We start from the raw sequence: 20,816 nt of genomic DNA, 5'->3' as shown, positions 1-20,816 counted from the left end.
GAAAATTTAGATTTGCTTCTTCTCATAATAAGTGACATTGTAAACGAATCATTAAGATCAGGAGAAGTGCCAGATATGTTTAAAACCGCCATGGCAATCCCGCTAGTTAAAAAAGCAGGATTAGATGCAGAAAATTTATATGTATATATATTATTGTAAAGCGTCCAGTGTTCATATTGTATGAGATGTTGGCACTATATAAGTGCGCAGTATTATCTAATACTAATGAGCGTATGATCACATGAGCCTAAAACGAGGAATGCTTAAAGGATATTTACCAGATAATGAAGAATTGTAATAGTTTTGTAAAAGTTATAAATACTTTAAACGTTTTTTCTGGGCATAATTTGCACTGATGAAATAACTTTTAAGATTTTAAAATATTTTCATTGACAGAGGTTTTCAACACAAATAGGCACATGGAGCGTTACATTTTTGATGTAAACAAAGTAAAAATCCTTACTGGAATACAAACGAATCACAATTTAAAGTTAGAGTGAGGTTCGTCGATTACTGTGCATGCAATTTAATCTTTAATCCATATTGTAACCAGGACATTTCTTGTAATAATTATGGCTGTGTTATTCTGATCTTCACTTTGAATAAATCCTAAAGACAAAAGAGAAATTTTGTTTATTTTTACAAGGTATTGTGAGAGCTTTTCAGTATAATCTAAGTTTATTCCGATTTTACTGTAACAAAGTCAATTTGAAATGGTGTTTGTAGTTCAGATGCAATTTATGCGTGAGTCACCAATATGGTTTGTTAATTGAATCATAAATTTTTAATTGTAGCAAAATGATGATTATTTTGTGAAAAGAAAGAATGGCCGTGTTTATTATATTTTACTTACTTAATTGTCCGAACCATGGACCACCTGAGCTCTAGTCCTTCAGTCTATTTTATTTAACAGGTGATGAGTGAAAACCAAGTATTCGAGGCATCATGCTCATGGCTACAGTATGACCCGGGTAAACGTTTGGACAGGGCCTGCGTCATTTTACAGAACATACGGCTGGCCTTGTTGGAGCGGCCCTACTTGGAGAATGTGGTTCTCAAGTCAGAGTATTTTCGAACGTGTCCCAAATGTCAGCTGCTTATCAGTAAAGCTATAAGGTCAGTGCAGTTCTTCAGTGTCATAAGGTTAAATGGACAATTTTTGAAAGGGTAGCAGCACCCATCTGCTTTCCCCAGCCTCACTGCAAGACTTACTTGACTTGACTTATGCCTCTTGGCTCCTGGCGGAGCATAGGGCCTCAACAGTACTCTTCCATTTTTTTTGTCCTTGGCACAGATCTTTGCCTCACTCTGGGTAAGATTGGAGACGCACAAATCTTGGTGAAGGCTTCTCCTCCACTTCAAGAACTGCCGCCAGTTTGTCAGCGACTGCAAGTTGCTAGCCCCCATATCTAGGGACTTCCACTATCTGCAACCCGTGAGTCAGGCTTGGTCACCCTGGGCGATGAAGGTCTGGCTCCTGTATGGTGAGAGTATGTGAGTAAAGAGTCTTTTCCAAGGACTCAATTATGCGCAGAGTGAGGCTCGAACCAAGGACTTTTCGATCCCATACCACAAGACCACATAACAACACAATAGCATGAGATAAGGTGCCAAGTTTTATTAAGTCCGTGGACATTTTAAAATCGCATAAAATTTTCCTCTTGTGAGTGTTTCCTCTAAACAGTGCTCTTTTTTAGTTTCACCATTTTCATATTGAAGGTATGTTTTAAAAATTTAAGAAGGATTTTTTTTCTCTATTCACACCCCAAAAAGTTTTAATTATGATTTTATTTACACATAAAAATGATAAATGTGTTATCAATACGATGCATAAATATTCGGTGGTTCAGAATTAATGACTGCTTGTATAATTTACATACGATTTACACATATGTGTCAGTGCATGACATAATCAGTTGGAAGTGAAAATTTTGGATTTATATTAGGTTTTTTTTTTTGTTTTTCCAGATAATTTTAATCTTTATTTGAAGTAAATTGGGTGATTTTTCATGAAGTTATGGTCAGATGAATGGGAAAGGTATCCAGCAACTTTTCTCAAATTTCATACTTTTTCAACTTGTCTTGCTGTAAAAAATATTTAGAAGTGAAATTAAGCTTTTATGGTTCCCGAAGATGTACAAAAAGGGTTGATTTAATCATTTATGACATGAATTCATTTTTCATAAAATTGAACGTCTAACTAAACTTGGCAATATCTCAGTTCAAACCTTTTCACCGTCCGACTGATTATGTCATTCACTGTAACATATATCATTGTCCTTTTTGAGATGGTAGAATATGTTTTAACAGTCTTCACAAGCCTTTAATGGTTCTTTCTCAGGACCAAGCAAGACAGTACAGAACTGGATGGGATTTTACCAAGGGCCCAACCACCTTGTATATACGTCATGGGGGGTAGGAATAGTACCGATAGTCAACTCAAAAGTACAGAAAAATATGATTTTTTAATGGACCAGTGGATTCAAATGGTAAGGATCTGTTTGTGTGCGTGTGTATGTGTGTGTGCATGTGTGATTTGTGTGGGATTTCGATATTTTGAAGTCATTGTCATCAAGGCTTAGATTGTTGAAATCCGATTATTGTTTTATTTCTTCATCTCCAATTTATTACTTGTTGTTGTTGTTGTTGTCGACATATTCCAACAACCATACAATGATAACTAACAAGGATATCTAGAATAAATTTAATAGCCTAAAAGATTTATGAAGCTTGAAACTGTGCCAAATTGATTATGTATATTTGACACAAAATTTTAATTTTTAGAATTTAGTTTAAGACAAAATTGTTGCAGAATAGGGGAACATTTATTTTGTTTTGATTTTTTTTTTTTTTTGTATGACCCCCATCATGATGAATATCGGACATGGCTTTCCTAATTCTGAAGCCACATGACAAATTCAAATGGGCGTCAGATTTTTACCTTTTTCTTCAGAATTAAAACTTTATGTACTTGCGTTTTTATGAAGCTAAAATTATATTCCTATTTTATTTTATTTTTATTCATTCACTTAGGGTTATTGATTATTCAATTTGATGAACTATTTATTTTTCACTGAATTAGTTTGATATGGAGTAGGGACTCTAGTTTATATTGATTACTTTTAATAAAATATGAAATCCAGAATTAACTCACTCAATCCTAGAGATTTTTGCTACTTTTCAAAATTGGAAAAAAAAAAATGTATTAAAAATGAGCATGTGCATAGATAGTTTTATTAAACTACCATTAACATGAAAAAAACTAAAAACATTAGCTTTGATACCACGCCTAAATTTTGTGTCATAAAAAAATGTAATAAATTGGCATGGGGTAAAAGTAACCCGGGTAAACTACAGATATAGTCTGTGTCAGGGTTGAGTGAGTTAAAGAATTGTTTTGCACTTGATATATATTTTTTCTAATAACTAGAATATGTTCCTCTGCCAGCCACCAATGAACATTGCCAGAACAGCTGTTGGGTCGGCCAGTCTTGACGGTGTGTTGTACGCTGTCGGAGGAGAGTGTGCTTTGGCCAACAGTCAAGACGATACGCTATACCTACATTGTGTTGAGTTGTACGACCCAGTCAGAAAACGGTGGGAGACCAAAACAGACATGAAACTTGCCAGGTCTTTTGTGGCTGTTGCAGCCGTTGGAGGATATTTATATGCCATTGGTAAGACTTTCTGACAAAACTCTCTTTTACAATTTGGCCATAAAACTTTTACTTCGTATATCAATTGATTAGAGATATCAATAGAACAAAATAAAAAAGGGTTTATTTATTTAATTTTGTTTATCTTTCTTTATGTTTATTTATCATTATTATAATATGAAGGGGAATAGTTGGAAACAGGAGGTGGTGATAGATTTTTTTAAATCCTGGAAAACTGAATTTGGTTATGGATCAGACAAAAGATATTAATATATATATATATATATATTATATATATATATATATATAATATATATATAACTAGTAAAAAGCCCGCAATTTCACGGGGAAAGAACTCTTTTCATTCGATATTGCCAGAATCATTTTCTTGATTAGCTTGATTACGATTAGATGCACATTTTAATCGATGTGCTTGTCGTCGCTGCCATGCTTTATTCGGCATGATTTTAGTTTATCAGTCAGTAGATATCAATATCAATAAGTCGCAAGTCTTTACCACGCTTTACTTGGGAGTGCTTTGCACTACCTTCAATACTTCACAAATTAAAATGGCGGCAGAGAATCAAAACAATGGTCAAATTAGGAAATTTTAAACTTTCACAAATCTATCAAGGTTTGTTCTAGAGTTTTTAAAACGCTTTTATATGATGACAAATTGAATAAATAAATGCCTGACAAAAGATCAACGGTGAAAATAGAAATTGAATGAATACTGGGGATGTAGGAGCTTTCACAATGTCTCCCCTTTACTAATGTGAGGTCAAATGAAAATCTGAAGCGAACGCGAATAATATCAAGTCCCCGAATCTGTCTACTTTTGGTTTGTTCGGGCTAGAAGCTAGACAGAACCAATTGACAGTTTGCCGAAACGTTTAACTAAATATTTCCCAGGGCAATAATTATCACATCGATGGCATAAAAACGACAGTAATATCAGCAGTAATATTAGTTGATGTTGTTAATCGGTGAAACTTGTATATAATTTCTGTAAATCCGAATACCGTCATGTGATCAAGTGAATTATATCACTATGAATGCCACAATTTGCTGAAAAAATGCCAATCTGACAGTACCTAGTAAACACACCCCCCTTCCCCACCCCCCTTGCTCAGGAATTTCTCTAATTGATGGACAACCCCCCCCCCCCCTTTTTTTTTTTTCTTCCACGCAACCACATTCTAAAACACACACACACATGTATACACCACACATACACACACACACACATGCACACATATAAACATACACGCAATGAGAACACACTACTACATAACACTGATCACCGCTAAATCAACATAACGGAAGTAAGGACTCTATTGGACAGATAGAGTTGAGGGTGTGGCCATGGGATGTTAGTGTCTTCAGTAAATTTTTTATGATATCTGTTTGACTTAAGGAACATTCAAACTGACTTTAAATTATAAAAGGAAATCAAGTTATCTGTTTATCTATCTTTAAAAAATACATTTCTATTTTTCAAATCTTTCAGTAGAGTTGTGCGCCGTATCAATTTTTTTATTGACTCAAATAAGCACAATGTTCTCCACAAGGCTATATTTTTTAAAGAAAGGATATATATATATATATATATATATATATATATATATATATATATATATATATATATATCCTTTCTTTAAAAAATATAGCCTTGTGGAGAACATTGTGCTTATTTGATCAATAAAAAATTGATACGGCCACAATCTGATGCAATTTCAAATTTTATATATATATATATATATATATATATATATATATATATATATATATATATATATTTATATATATATATAATATATATATAAATTTGAAATTGGCATCAGATTGTAAATCAAAGCATGAAAATACATTGGGACTCAAGTTTTAAGAATTTCCGTGCATTATTTTAAAAAAAGTTATGATCAATTGTTAGATTTTCTTTTAAAATTTTTTTCCCTTTCCTTTTTACGAAATGAAGCAACTTTGTAACTGCATTTCGTGTTGTTTTTTTTTTTGTTGTTCTTTTTTTTATCATATCATCCCTGTGAAAATATTAGCATGACATTTGAGTCCATTTTGAACAAGTCCTAGATAATTCGAAATCTTGTGAAAAAAATGACATTTTTAGTCTTTGAGTACTTTGAGATTTGTCAAAGTCTGATACTACATTCAAAAATTCAAATTTTTACTTTTTTTGTGTTATCTTTATTATTATTATTATTATTGTTATTATTTATTATTATTATTATTATTATTATTATTATTATTATTATTATTATTATTATTTTTATTATTATTAATTATTATTATTATTATTATTATTATTATTATTATTATTATTATTATTATTTTGTTGTTGTTGTTGTTGTTGTTGTTGTTGTTGTTGTTGTTGTTGTTGTTGTTTTGTTATTATTATTATTATTATTATTATTATTGTTATTATTATTATTTTATTATTATTATTATTATTATTATTATTATTATTATTATTATTATTATTTTGAGTTGTTTTTCTTTTCCTTTTCTTTAAACATTTTTTTACAAGGTTACAAACTCTCAACTTTCATTTAATTTTATTTTTATCCTGAACTAATCGTCTATAATAATTGTTGAATAAAATTTTTCTCTCTCTTTTTTTTTAATTTGTAGGTGGTGAAGACAGAGGTGGAAGTTTTAATATTGTAGAGTGTTATAACCCAAAAACAGAACAGTGGAATTTTGTAAACTGTATGAAACGACGAAGGGCAGGGGCAGGGGTGACAGTCTGTGATGGGAAAATCTATGTAGCAGGTAAGATGACATATAAATTACATGTATACTAGTACTAGCCTATTTCCATATGTGTCATTGCATGGACATAATCAGTTGGAAGGTGAAAATGGTAAGATGACATATATATTGCATGTATACTAGCCTATTTCCATATGTGTCATTGCATGGACATAATCCGTCAGAAGGTGAAACTCTTTGGAATTAATGACTGCTGTTATAATTTACATACGATTTACATATATGTGTCCCTGCATGACATAATCAGTAAATCAGTTAGAATGTGAAAATTTTGGATTTGCATTTCTTTTTGCATTTTCTGAAAGAATATGCGCACCAGAATATTTTAATCTTTATTTGAAGTAAATTGGGTTATTTTTCATGAAGTTATATATGGGAAAGGTATCCAGCAACTTTTCTCAAATTTCATCCTTTTTCAACTTGACTAACTGTAAAAAAAATATTTAGAAGTGAAATTAAGCTATCAAGATCATATTCTTTAATCTGTAAGATTTAGTGACATTTTTTTTATTGCCAGGTGGTTACGACAAGGGCCCCCATATGGACAGGGCTAGCATGGAAGTGTACGACCCAGACACAGGGGACTGGTCATTTGCCCCTGAGATGGAGAAGGCGTGTTCTGGTCTGTCCATGGTCACTCTGGATCATTTCATCTACGCGTTTGGTGGAAGATACCGACACATTGACCAATACTTTGATCTGGTGGAGAGGTTGGTACAGTGAAAAATCCTGGGTGGGGTTCCTGACCTCCCATAGTGGGCAGGGAGGGTACATACTGTGTCTTCTATCCCCCTATGTCTGTTTTCCAACATGCTTTCTGTCTTTGTCTTGGAATGAGATTACTTGGTTTTGTCCTGGCCCTCGTCGGGGTCCTGGCTAGGAGGGAAACAGTGAAAAAAATAGTTTTGGGAGATTATATTTTTTTTCCTTGTAAATAATCTCTCTGTTATGCTCTGTATTATGTTTTGTTACATGTTATATATGATTTGTAAACATTTGAATGTATTCCTGTTAGTGGGGACCTGTGCTTATGTCTTGATGAGACTTATAGGTGATCTCAAACTAAGTACACTGATAGTGTGCTCTTGGAATCTACATCTGTTCCCTATTTGAACCAATTGGGAGATTATATTTTTTTCCTTGTAAATCATCTCTCTGTTATGCTCTGTATTATGTTTTGTTTACATGTTATATATGATTTGTAAACATTTGAATGTATTCCTCTTAGTGGGGACCTGTGCTTATGTCTTGATGAGACTTATAGGTGATCTCAAACTAAGTACACTGATAGTGTGCTCTTGGAATCTACATCTGTTCCCTATTTGAACCAATTCCCCTTTGTCTGCCTTATTCTTGGATACTTTAATTATAATTCTAGAACTTTTTACTATCCCATTTTCTTTCTTTTTACTGGCGTTGATATGACTTAATGTGTTGCAAGCGCCTTAAAAAGCTTAAAAACAAACAAACAAACAGCATTGAAAATCCTTCTCAGATTTACCTATTATTATTTCAAAATAATTTTTAAAAGATTGCTTGTAATTTTGATGATTCTTAACATGTGGAGAGCTCAAATCACAGCACTCATCATTTTTTTTCTATAGATAGCATGCGCTGAGCTCAGACGCTCACAACATTGCCATCCGGAAGTATAATGGACCAACACATAAAACCACGTGTAACCTTGAACGTTTATAGTCTGGTTAATTCAATTTAATATACGAAAACAGGTAAAATGGACGTTTCCTGTTTTGTTGATAAAGGGGAGACCCAAAACGTCCATTTTACCTGTTTTTGTATATTTAATTGAAGCTTACATTGTTATTTATGAAGTTTTTGATGCGAGAGTTGCCTGAAGCACTTGGAAATCTGATCACAGATCATTACTTTGATTTTGACCAGTTTATTTGAAAACCATCTTTTCTCTGCCAACATTCTCTGCCGGTACATTCAGTTCTAGCACTCAATGTTCAGAATTGTAATAGAATATTGAGGAAGCTGAAGTGCATTGCATACTCAATGAAAATTGGTACAATAAGTTTTGATTTGATATTTTGACCATTTTCACCTTTTTCTTTGTAGAAATTCATTTTCGACATGTTACAAGGTTGTCAATTTTCCATAGATTGACCGAATTCAGTTTGTTATAATCCCTTAGTATATTTTCCAATCATCTGCTAAATGGAAAAAAGTATGTCTTTTTACTGCACTCAGCACTCAGAAAGGGGTTGGTCTATGTGGTCTTGTGGTATGACACCCGTTTTCGGATCGGAAGGACCTGGGTTCGAGCTTCACTCGGTATATAGTTGAGTCCTTGGAAAAGGCTCTTTACTCACATTCTCTCATCGTACTCTGGTGTAAAATGAATACCTGGCCGTTAACAGCATCGTTAATGTCAGAAAAAATGGTAATGTCATCGAACAGTAACAGGCGCCATGTCTCGTTCTACATGTTATGTGTTGCTGTTGGTCAGGGATCCCTTATAAAGCACTTTGAGCACGTTTAGTGGAAATTGCGCTATATAAAAGCTCATTTTTTTTTCTTCTTTTTTATGTGTTTGCATAAAATACTGTATGCTTATTTATTTTTTTGACCAGATACAACACAGTGACTCGTCAATGGACGACTATCACACCGATGACAACCCCCAGGGCCTGGTTTGGCATCGCCATCTTTGACAATCGGATATACGTTTGTGGGGGCTTTGATGGCAACTCTCGGCTCCGCCATTCGGAAATGTATGACCCAGAGTCCGATTCTTGGACTGTGATTAGCAGCATGAAGATTGGACGCGCTGGCTGTGGTGCTACGGTGGTTTGACATCCAACAATTCTGTTTGCAAAAAGACTTTTCTTTTAGATGGATGATGGGAAATATTTACTTCAAAAGTGGATTAAGGACCTGTTAAGATGTTCAATAAAATATCTGTAAATAAATAACGGTAAATGATATAGAATATGTTGATAGTGGTTTTTCTGAAAGCTGGAATAATTTGTTTCCGAACAACCTTCGCATTTTTGGCAGAACGTGACAATTTTTCAATGACTTCTCCATCATTCTGCCACTGCCAAATAACTTGGATCACAATTCCTTTTTTTTTTTTTTTCAGCCTAACGTTGTAGCTTTACTCCTTTTTCATCAATGGGTTGCACAAGTCAAGTTTTAAATAAATTGTTAGGAGCATTTATAGTAAATTGAATTTGAAAAATATTTGGTGTCATTATAATATTGACATAACGTTTGGATTTTGAATTCACAAATGCAATTGGAGTATCATATGGTATCAAAGGGAGGCAATTCAATTATAATTTTGTCAATCTTGTTGACAATTGTAATTTGAATATTTTTATTTTTAAGATTTGTCTCAAATTTCTATTTTGAAAGGGTCTAATTCTAGCTTTTGCGTCTGTTCATTTTATTATAGATCTGTTTCGATTTCCATTGTATTGAAATATCCCAAAGGAATACACATTACAGACCAAGTACACGGCCAGGGACTGCAACATAGAAATTTATACAACCACACAATGACATCCGGAAATGGAAAGTGCTTTTATTAAAGAGTGTATACTACACAAATATAAACACATTCAAAACATCATTTTGACACATGAGAATTGACTTTTCTTTTCATTGTCGTAATATTATGTGTGTCAACATATGTTTTATCAATTTGTGTTTCAGATATGTTCGTTTCTTATTATTGAATAGATGCTGTGATACCTGTGGTTGAAATGTATGTAAACCCGTTAGTTGACCCAAAATGTCACTTGGATGGGGTTCCTGACCTCCCATATAGTGGGCAGGGAGGCACTTACTATGTCTTATATACCCCTATATCTGTTTTCCAACATGCTTTCTGTCTTTGTCTTGGAATGGGATTTCTTGGTTTCGTCCTGGCCCTGGCCGGATACCTGAGCTGGGAGGGAAACAGTCAATGGGAGATGATATTTTTGTCTTGTAAATCATCTCTGTGTTATGCACTGTATTGTGTTTTGTTAACATACTGTATTATATATGATTTGTAACATTTGAGCGTGTTTCTCTCAGTGTGTATCTGTGTGTCCGGATGAGACTTTTAGGTGATCTCAAACCAAGTGCTTTGATAGTGTACTCTTGGAATCCACATCTGTTTCCTATTCGAACCAATTCCCCTTTGTTTCACCTTTTCTAGGGTGCTTTAAGTGTAATTCTGGAACTTTTTACTATTCCATACTGGCGCTGATATGACCTTAATGTGTTGCAAGCGCCATAAAACCCTTAAAAACAACAAACAAACTGTCATGGCACAAAAAATGGATGATGATGATGATCTATTGATGTAAATAATATAAAAAATAAATTTCGTACATGCTTAAAATAGAATTACCTTTATTCTTCCCATAGGGGAAATTTTTCTCTAGGGTCTATTCCAAAAGAAGACTGGAATAACCCAGGCATCAGCCGCAGTGCAGCACCGCAAATTGAGCTAGGGCAAGGTGACTCGCTCAAGGCCACACAGCGCAGCGGAGGGTGATCGAACTCGGTACCTTTCGGGTATGAAGCAAAGACCGTACTGCTGAGCCAAGACGACCCCTGAATCAAGCACTGCATGCGCAATCTTTGTTAATTTTGACACACTGAATTCAGAAATATTTTTATTTTTATGATTGGAGTGGTATTTGAGATGTTGATGGGTTAAAAGTATTCTTCCTGGCTTAACTTTCTCCTCACCAGCCATTTTCAGGATTTTCCCCAAAACTTCTCACCCAACTAACACAAAATTTTATTTTTTATCACTGAAACACAATAGCAGTAAGTTCTTGCGATAAATAATTTCTTTATCAAAACATGCTCTACAACACATTGTTCATTTTCTTTAAATTTTATGATGTAGGCAAGAGCAATTTGAATAAGAAAAATGTTGGTTGTATCGTAACGAATGTGATGGTTTTCTTATAGTTGGTAAGGAGAGGATTAAAGAGATCAAATTGAAGCCACTTTCCGGTGACAACCCCAATATCTAGCATGTCAGATGTTGAACTGATGCAGTCCAAACAGTCGTTTTCGTCATCAGACTCCCATTCCCATTCCCATCATACGCACTGTTCAGTTTACCAGTGGATCGACAACCCCTTGGAATAAAGCCAACAGTTCACAGAGCAAGTGTATAGTGGGTGTTATTAACACGTCACTTTGATTGATTCAAATCCATTTTTATATCATGTATCTTTCATTTATTTGATAATGGGGAACCACAACATATCCTAAATCATTGGTTTGACTCTGCTTTTAGCTTGTATTCTGGGTGGGGTTCCTTACCTCCCATAGTGGGCAGGGAGGTACATACTGTGTCTTCTATCACCCTATACCTTTTTTCCAACATGCTTTCTGTCTTTGTCTTAGAATGAGATTACTTGGTTTTGTCCTGGCCTTGACCTGATACCCTGGCTGGGAGGGAAACAGTTCAAATGTATAGTTACTTTTGGGAGATGATATTTTTTTCCCTTGTAAATCATCTCTCTGTTATGCACTGCATTATGTTTTGTTTATGTATTATATGTGATTTGTAAACATTTGAGTGTATTCCTCCTAATGGGGACCTGTGCTTGTGTCTGGATGAGACTTTTAGGTGATCTCAAACTAAGTACTTTGATAGTGTGCTCTTGGAATCTACATCTGTATCCTATTTGAACCAATTCCCCTTTGTCTTCCTTTTTCTTTTATGCTTTAATTGTAATTCTAGAACTTTTTACTTTCCCGTTTTCTTCCTTTTTACTGGCATTGATATGACCTTAATGTGTTGCTAGCGCCGTAAAACCCTTAAAAACATTTTAAAAATTAGATTGTATTATATGTATCATATTTTCCTTCCTCTATCTTTGAGGTTTTGTGGTGACAGAAATGATACCCGACATTAAGTGGTCTTAAATGGAGTTATAAAAAAATATTTCTGTGATGAATATGGAGGAGGATCTCAATATAAGATTTCTCATTCTATGTGAATTGATCAACTATCGTGTTTGGATGCAATGTATTCAAATGTTATTCTTGTCATATTTTATCTATATTATTTCTTTTAACAGCGGTATGTTTTGGGGGTTGGTTGTGGGTTGGATAAAGTAGGTTTTGTTATGACTTTTTCCAAGTTCATCCGAACAAAATTTTATTAGAATTTATGCTGAGCAAGATGTAATTTGTGTCGTAGATGACCTCTTGCCTTTTTTCCTGATGAGGGAATTCAGGGAAGTCTTTATGTTTTTCTCATGACCTTTGGCCTATTAAGTTCTATCGCAAATGGGAAGTGAAAAATTGCGACATTTCAATTAACCTAAGATTAGTTGAAAAATGAATATAACAGCTAAAAAGAACAAAACTCTTCCAAATCATACGTCGGGGGTAACCGCATTAACCCAGGCCTTTTGCTTTGCTTTTAAGAAAACTTATACTCTCAAATGGTTACAAAAAATTGCATAACATAGTGATCATTGGCGTTTTCGCAACATGCCACTTTTTTTTTTACAAATGGGGGTAACTTTATGTTCCCACTTTCCAAAGAGAAAAAAAAACCTCGTATACACCAATTCGTTCATCAGGGGTAACTTTATGTTCCCACTTTCCAAACAGGAAAAAAACCTGAATATCGATTCATATGTCAGGGATAGCGGGTGGTTGGATGGGAGCATCACCCTTGAATCATATACCTATGATGTTCGCATGGGTGTACGATCCGATAGTGATGTCGTTTCTTCTTCTCTTTACTAGCCTATCCTGCTTCTTTGGTTTGTGATTGTATTTTTGACAGGGGATATTTATTTTTCTGTAAATCTTCTGCCTGTTTGTTCTTGGTTATTTATAATTTAGCTTATGATATCTTTAGGTTATGATTTTGATTTACATTTGTACTATTTTTGTTAGATTGCTTGTTTTTTTGTTTCAGCAGTCTCTCATATAACCTCAATTGTGTTGGAAGAGACCTAAAGCAACAAACAAACAAAACAAACAAAATATGTCAGGGATAACTTAGTTACCCCATTGTGGAATTGCTATTATTAAGTATCGTCAACTGGGCCTACTAAGGCCACCCAGGGTAACTTAAGCCACTTACTGAAAACAAGATTGCTTATTTTAAAAGATAAATGTGACCCTCTGCCTCGAAGCGGTATTAAGTCGGGATTTGGAAAACGAAGAAAACCGGTTTTAAAGGGGAAATGGTCAAAATGATCAAATTTCAGTTTTTGGTTGTTTCAGAAACTACAGTCATTTTTCTACATGAAAACATAATAATTCAACATAAGCATTGACGATAAGTTATATAAATTTGAAGTTTAAAAATGCAACTATCAGTGACACATTCAAAACGAGAGTTGACTTTCTCTCAGAGAGCCACCCTTTCCAAGGCTTAGTAATACCGAGTCTTTTTCTCCACCAATAAGATGTAAGATATCACAGCAAAGGGTGTGTCTTTATCTATCTCAGAGAAAGCATGACTGTTTCCACAATTTCATGGTTCAACCAATACTGAACTTTAAAAACTGTAAACAAGTCTAGGTTTTTCCCTGACAACCTTACAAATGAATGATTCTGATTGGTCAACGCTCATCACATGCGCTGTCGCCCATAATGCTCGGGGGATGCTTCATGACGTCAGCATGCGTGTGTTACATATGTGTGTGTTTGTGCATTTTGATACACACCACATGCTATCATTTCTTTGTGTAGCTGCATTGGTGATCGAGGTGAGGGTCCTCCTTTGTCCCTTTTTTTAATTCATGAAATTATAGGACATGCTAAAAACTTAATGGGACAACAGTTACCTAATCTTACACTTACAGAGATTGTTGTAGGATAAACATTTAATTTTAAGTACAAAAGCAGAATAATAGACAGAGCCTTCAACAATTAATGAACTGTAACTAAAAAATGAAATGGATAGATAAACAGACAGAGAGACAAACCTATTAATGGATAAATAGATATGTAGATAGATAGATAAATAGATAGATAGCTTGATAGATAGGTAGGCAGATAGATAGGTAGATAGATAAATAGATAGATAGATGAAGAGGAGAGAGAGAGAGATATGTTCGTTTGGTCGTGCTTTCTTTGTATACTGAAAGAAGGGGGGGGGGGGGTGGAGGGAGGGGAGGGGAGTCTTTTTAGACAATGAACAATGTGGTGGAACGCTAAGGAAAACTTGAGAGATTCAATAACATGTTTTCATGTCAGTCACTATACAATAAGCTCCACCCCTCCTCCTCAAGCTGTCATCTGACTCAAAATGGAAACCATGCAATGAATGATTTGACCAGCCCATTTCTTTAATTGCAATCTCATTGGTCAATATGTTTCCAGTTGATTGACTATGACTTACTTACTTTGAAACAAAATGCTTTCTTAAACTATCCCTACAATTCTTTGCTCCGCCTCCATCCCTTTCTTCATGTCTACCTCACTCTCTCCGTCTCCTCTTTGTTTCTTTCACACATACAAACACACTCTTATACAGGTTTCAATCTTTACGCTATTTCCCTCCAGTCCTCTGCACAAGCAGTCTCTCTCCCCTCCCCCTCTCGCTCCTCTTTTTCTCTATCTCTATTTCTTTCTATCTATCTTTCTCTCTTTCTTTCTTTCTCTCTCTCTCTCTCTCTCTCTCTCTCTCTCTCTCACATGTGCGTGCGTGTGTGTGTATTTTACTCTCTCATTATTTCTCTTCCTCTCTCATCCTCTTTCTTGATAATTCTTTCCCTGCCCACCCGGCTTCAATTAGTTTCAAAACTGTACTTTCAAATTATAACCCTTCTTTAACTTTTGGCATTTTGAAATCGTATTTTCTCTATTAAATAAGACAAAAAATTCACATTAATAATTCTTATTTCATTGATTCTTTATTTAGATATCAAAAATTCTTGAAAAAGTGAGCAATGTCATAAAATTGTCGGCATTTTTGTATGGTTTTTTTTTTTTGGTGTTTTATTTATTTTAAGAACATCTTACATTATAATGAATAACTACAAAAGTAATAATTGGATTGTTTCAAAAATTTGTAGGTACATTATTAAATGTATAATCCAAACTCATGCCAAATATCACTATTATCGTCAAATTTTCGATGCCTGTATCTAAGGAGTTATCTTTGCCCATTGATTTGACTGTGCGTAAAAACGGTGCCTCACTTCAAAGTCGATTTTCTCAAAACTTGGTTTTTACACTCTCCCAACTTCAAACGGTCATATCTCGGCAATGAACAATCAGAATTGTATAAATTTGGTATCAAATTTTAATGCATAAAATAAGCTATGATTGGGTACCAAAAACCCAAAATTGAAAAATCCGACTTATTACCGTTTCGAGTCGGAGGGTCACAAATTACATGTAGCCTTTATCTTTTAAGTAATTAGAACCCAATAGATCTAATAAGCACTCGTGAATTTAACGTTTTAAAAAGCAACCTTGTTTATTCTACTAAGTGGCCTAAGTAACCCCGGTTGACAGTACCTACTAACTACAATGTGAGAAGTTTATGCATTCCTGTTTGCTCATATGTGAATTTAAGGCTTGAAAAAATAAATATAAGTACAGCATAGCCCGCTTATATAGGATGGGAGGGGGGGGGGGGGGGGTAAAGGGATGGAAGTTACAGTCATAGTCACCTTGTCTGACCCATTTACTAAGGGTGATAACTACAGTCACGTCTGACCCATTTACTAAGGGTGATCATTACAGTCACGTTGTGTGACCCATTTCCTAAGGGTGATAACTACAGTCACGTTATATGACCCATTTACTAAGGGTGATAACTACAGTCACGTTATATATATATATATATATAAAATACGATCATCACAGGATATCAAAATCACCCTTGACATACGAATAGGGATACTTCTTTTTTTTTTTTTTTTGTATATTTGAATGGGGTAACAAAATGACCCCCGACTTACGAATAGAGATAGTTCTTTATTATACTATATACTGTCATGGGGTAACAAAGTTTCCCACGACGTAAGAATAGGGATAGTTCTTTTTTTTCTTCTATATTTGCATGGGGTAACAAAATGAGCCCCCCCCCCCCCCCCCCCCGACATAAAAATAGTGATAGTGATAGTTTTTAATTTTACTATATATTCTCATGGGGTAACAAATATTACCCCCGATGTACAATAGTGGGCAAGGAGACACTTACTGTGTCTTCTATCCCTCTTTATCTGTTTTTCAACGTGCTTTCTATCTTTGTCTTAGGATGAGATTACTTGGGGTTTTGTTCTGACCCTGGCTGGGAGGGAAACCGTCAAATGTATAGAGATGATATTTTTTCCCTTGTAAATCATCTCCCTGTTAGGCACTTTATTCTTATTATGTTTTATTTAAATATTATATATTATGTTATATATGATTTGTAAACATTTGAGTGTATTCTTATTAGCGGGGACCTGTGCTTGTGGCTAAATGAGACTTTTAGGTGATCTCAAACTATGTACTTTGATAGTTTGTTCTTGGAATCTACATTTGTTTCCTATTTGAACCAATTCCCCTTTGTCTTACCTTATCTTGGGTGATTTAATTGTAATTCTAGAACTTTTTACTATCCCATTTTCTTCCTTTTTACTGGCGCTGATATGACCTTAATGTGTTGCAAGCGCCGTCAAACCCTTCAAAACAAACAAACAAACAACTCTCTCTTGATCATCAGCTGTAAATGCATGTATTGTATGATTGTGGTTGGAATGTTTGAATTCTGCCCGGCAGGACCTCCGAATGGATCACTTTTGAGAAATTTTAATATTTATGGTTTTGTACTAGTCCCCTTGGTCAATTTTTATCGAGCTCTTGTAAATGCTAATAAACTTTGCATCTTTAATTTTGACCATTTAATTTTTTTGATCTGGTGCAGCTATGTGCTAAACGTGTTACAAGCACTGCTTAAATCCAACAAAAAAATAAAATAAAAAAAGAGTAAAAAATAAAAATAAAAACAAGAGAAAACAATTCAGACTTCTCGTTGTCTTATTGGTAAAAGGGCCAATCATCATAGGTTTGGTTTTTCATGGGTCTAGATAGTTCAGTTGATGGTGTACTTACCCTACAGATGGTCTTTATTACGGGCCTCGGGTATAATCAAGATTTTTTTACTAATCCCAATGTCCACCCAGCAGTGGTTTGCGTAAGTTACGTATTAGTATTAGGATTAGATCTGATGTGAAACACTAGTGACCTGTCCAAAGAGTAACAAGCAGTTGTTACTATCTATATCTGTTTAACGATATTGTTTGTTTTGTTTTTAAGGGTTTTACGGCGCTAGAACACATAAAGGTTATATCAGCGCCAGTAAAAAGGAAGAAAATGGGATAGTAAAAAGATCTATAATTACAAATAAAGCACCCAAGAAAAAGTAAGACATAGAGGAACTGGGAACAAATAGGGATCAGATGTAGATTCCAAGAGCATACCATCAAAGTACTTAGTTTGAGATCACCTAAAAGTCTCATCCAGACACAAGCACAGGTCCCCACTAAGAGGAATACACTCAAATGTTTTACAAATCATATATAATATAAAGAAAACATAATACAGTGCATAACAGAGAGATGATGTACAAGGAAAAAAATATAATCTCCCAAAACAATAACTATGCATTTGACTGTTTCCCTCCCAGCTAGGACTCCGGCCAGAGCCAGGACAAAACCAAGTAATCTCATTCCAAGACAAAGACAGAAAGTTTGTTGGATAGAAGACACAGCATATACCTCCCTGCCCACTATGGGAGGTCAGGATCCCCACCCAGATATTAGAATTAGATCTGATGTGAAATACTAGTGACCTGTCCAAAGAGTAACAAGCAGTTGTTACTATCTATATCTGTTTAACGATATAAAATCCAGAATAAGCTATAGTCCCTAGCTATGGAGGACACTACTTTTTTATAAGTTCAACTTTATTTCAAAATTAAAGAGGATCTACATCAGTGCTAAGAAATAGATGGCTCTTAAGTTAAAAGGCTCATGGAACAGTTTTTCCTGGTTTCTCTAGGGTTGACTTTAATATGACGACACTTCCTCCCTACCCTTGGATAGGATGCGCGTAGTTTCTGGGTGGGGTTCCCGACCTCCCATAGTGGGCTGGGAGGAACTTGCTGTGTCTTCTATCCCCCTGTATCTGTTTTCCAATTGCTTTCTGTCTTTATCTTGGAATGAGATTACTTATTTTTGTCCTGACCCTGGCCGGAGTCCTTGGCTGGAAGGGTAACGCAAATGTATTTTATTTTGGTAGATGATATTTTTTTTCCTTGTAAATCATCTCTCTTTTATGTAGTTATTCTTTTATTTTTAACATATGATTTGTAAACATTTGAGTGTATTCCTCTTAGTGGAATCTTGTTCTGGTGTCTGGGTGAAACATTTAGGTAATCTCAAACTAAGTACACTGATAGTGTGCTCTTGGAATCTACATCTTTTCCATATTTGTACCATTCCCCTTTGTCTTACGTTTTCCTCAAGTCCTCTTGTTCATCTAGAATCTTTTTACTATCCAATTTTCATCTTTTTATACTGGCGCTGATATAACCTAAATGTGTTGCACGCGCTGTAAAACTTAAAAACTAACAAAACAAAAACGGATGTTTGTGCAGCATTCACCAGCCATGGATTTGGCTCACATGCCATCGGTATTAGTTTCTCTTTACTTGAGTGCTTGCCCAACTCCCTGTTTCGTTGTTGTTTTTAAGGGTTTTATGGCGCTTGCAACACATTAAGGTCATATCAGCGCCAGTAAAAAAGGAAGAAAATGGGATAGTAAAAAGTTTTCGAATTACAATTAAAGCACCAAAGATAAGGTAAGACAAAAGGGAATTGGTTCAAATAGGGAACGGATGTAGATTCCAAGAGCATACCGTCAAAGTACTTAGTTTGAGATCACCTAAAAGTCTCATCCAGACACAAGCTCAGATCCCAACTAAGAGGAATACACTCAAATGTTTACAAATCATATACATGTAATATGTATACAAAGCATAATACATTGCATAACAGAGATGATTTTACAAGGAAAAAAATATCATCTCTCAAAACTAACTATACATTTGACTCTCAGCCAAGGTATCCGGCTAGGGCCAGGACAAAACAAAGTAATCACATTCCAAGACAAAGACAGAAAGCAAGTTGGAAAACAGATATAGGGGGATATAAGACACAGTACGTACCTCCCTGCCCACTATGCAAAACTCCCTGCATTACCTAAGCTGGCTTTTTGACTTGCATTATCCCACTTAAACAAAACACATCTGTCCAAATCCTAGCTATCTCTTATACCCCCCTATATTATTTGCCAATTTCTTGTGGTTTTAACTTTATCTGGAATGGGACTAAATAGTTTCATTCATCCTAGCCATGTCTGGACAGTTGCTGGGAGGGAGACATTCAAATTCAAATGGATGTTTATTTTTATGAGGGAAGATATTTTTTCCTTGTAGTAGCTAAATCATATTACATTATTTATTCTTAAATATTTATGTTCTTGTAACTATTTTAATTTTAGTGTTCCCATTCTTGATGGGATCTGGTGCCAGTGTCATGTTTTGGGAGTTTCAGATTAGATGTACAGATTTATGGTTTTTGAAATCTGCTTCTGTTCCTTGTGTGAACTCATGTTTTATTGTTTTCTTATTGTTAGATCAAATCTTTGATCTCTTCACTTTTTTGTCATCTTTTTTTTTTTTTACTGGTGCTGAAATGTTGTAAAAGTGTTTGCAAATGCTGTAAAATCCCTAAAAACAAATAATGTAAATGTTGCTGCTCAAAGCTCGAAGAAATAAATAACAATGTGAAATTGAATGTAAGCTTCAACTGAATATACGAAAACAGATAAAATGGATGTTCCAGGTTTCCCCTTTATCAACAAAACAATGAATGAAATACTACAGACGAATGAGATAATGTGGTAGTGGCGTTGTTAAGATGAATAAACAAAAACCAATAATATAGGGGGATAAAAGAGATTGTTGCTAGGGTGTGGACAGATGCGCTTTTGTTTATTCATCTTAACAACGGCACTACCACATTATCTCATTTGTCTGTAGTGTTTCATTCATCCTGTTTTGTTGATAAAGGGGTAACCCGAAACGTCCATTTGATCTGTTTTCGTATATTAAATTGAAGCTTACGTTCAATTTCACAATGTTATCTAAAAACAAATATACAAACAATAACGAAATGATAGTTGGTTACCCATGTTTTGCGATATGTTTGGTTTGACTGTGAAATAATAAATTATTGAATGGAATTTACTTTATTATTCATTGCTGTATGTTTTGTGATAATGTTGAATTGAATTTAAAAGTGATGCCAACTATCATTGGACAATGAATGAAATAAAATAAATTTAAACAATACCAAT

General features: G+C 34.6%; 1 protein-coding gene across 7 annotated transcripts in view; it reads left to right on the top strand.

Annotated features, from left to right (window-relative positions):
* Nucleotides 1–17,415, top strand: part of LOC144956648 (kelch-like protein 18) — a 29,811-nt gene extending 12,396 nt beyond the window's left edge. For 3 of the 7 annotated variants that reach the window (XM_078887293.1, XM_078887292.1, XM_078887294.1), the window contains exons 5-10: nucleotides 914–1,116; nucleotides 2,342–2,489; nucleotides 3,449–3,677; nucleotides 6,306–6,446; nucleotides 6,964–7,156; nucleotides 9,044–10,806. In XM_078887293.1, coding sequence (XP_078743419.1) covers nucleotides 914–1,116; nucleotides 2,342–2,489; nucleotides 3,449–3,677; nucleotides 6,306–6,446; nucleotides 6,964–7,156; nucleotides 9,044–9,266 — 1,137 coding nt within the window. In that variant the 3' untranslated portion in view covers nucleotides 9,267–10,806. Of the gene's footprint in view, nucleotides 1–913; nucleotides 1,117–2,341; nucleotides 2,490–3,448; nucleotides 3,678–6,305; nucleotides 6,447–6,963; nucleotides 7,157–9,043; nucleotides 10,807–16,879 lie in introns of those variants that run through there. The other 4 variants (XR_013641989.1, XR_013641990.1, XR_013641988.1 and 1 more) reach the window with 3 other exon arrangements.
* Nucleotides 17,416–20,816: the final 3,401 nt, after the last annotated feature.

This window comes from Berghia stephanieae, chromosome 11 (assembly GCF_034508935.2).
Source record: "Berghia stephanieae isolate SIO BIC M18660-M18661 chromosome 11, UCSD_Bste_1.3, whole genome shotgun sequence".
Lineage (NCBI taxonomy): Eukaryota > Metazoa > Mollusca > Gastropoda > Nudibranchia > Aeolidiidae > Berghia > Berghia stephanieae.
Note: the sequence above shows the minus strand (reverse complement) of the source record. Positions and strands in the feature narration are given on the sequence as shown.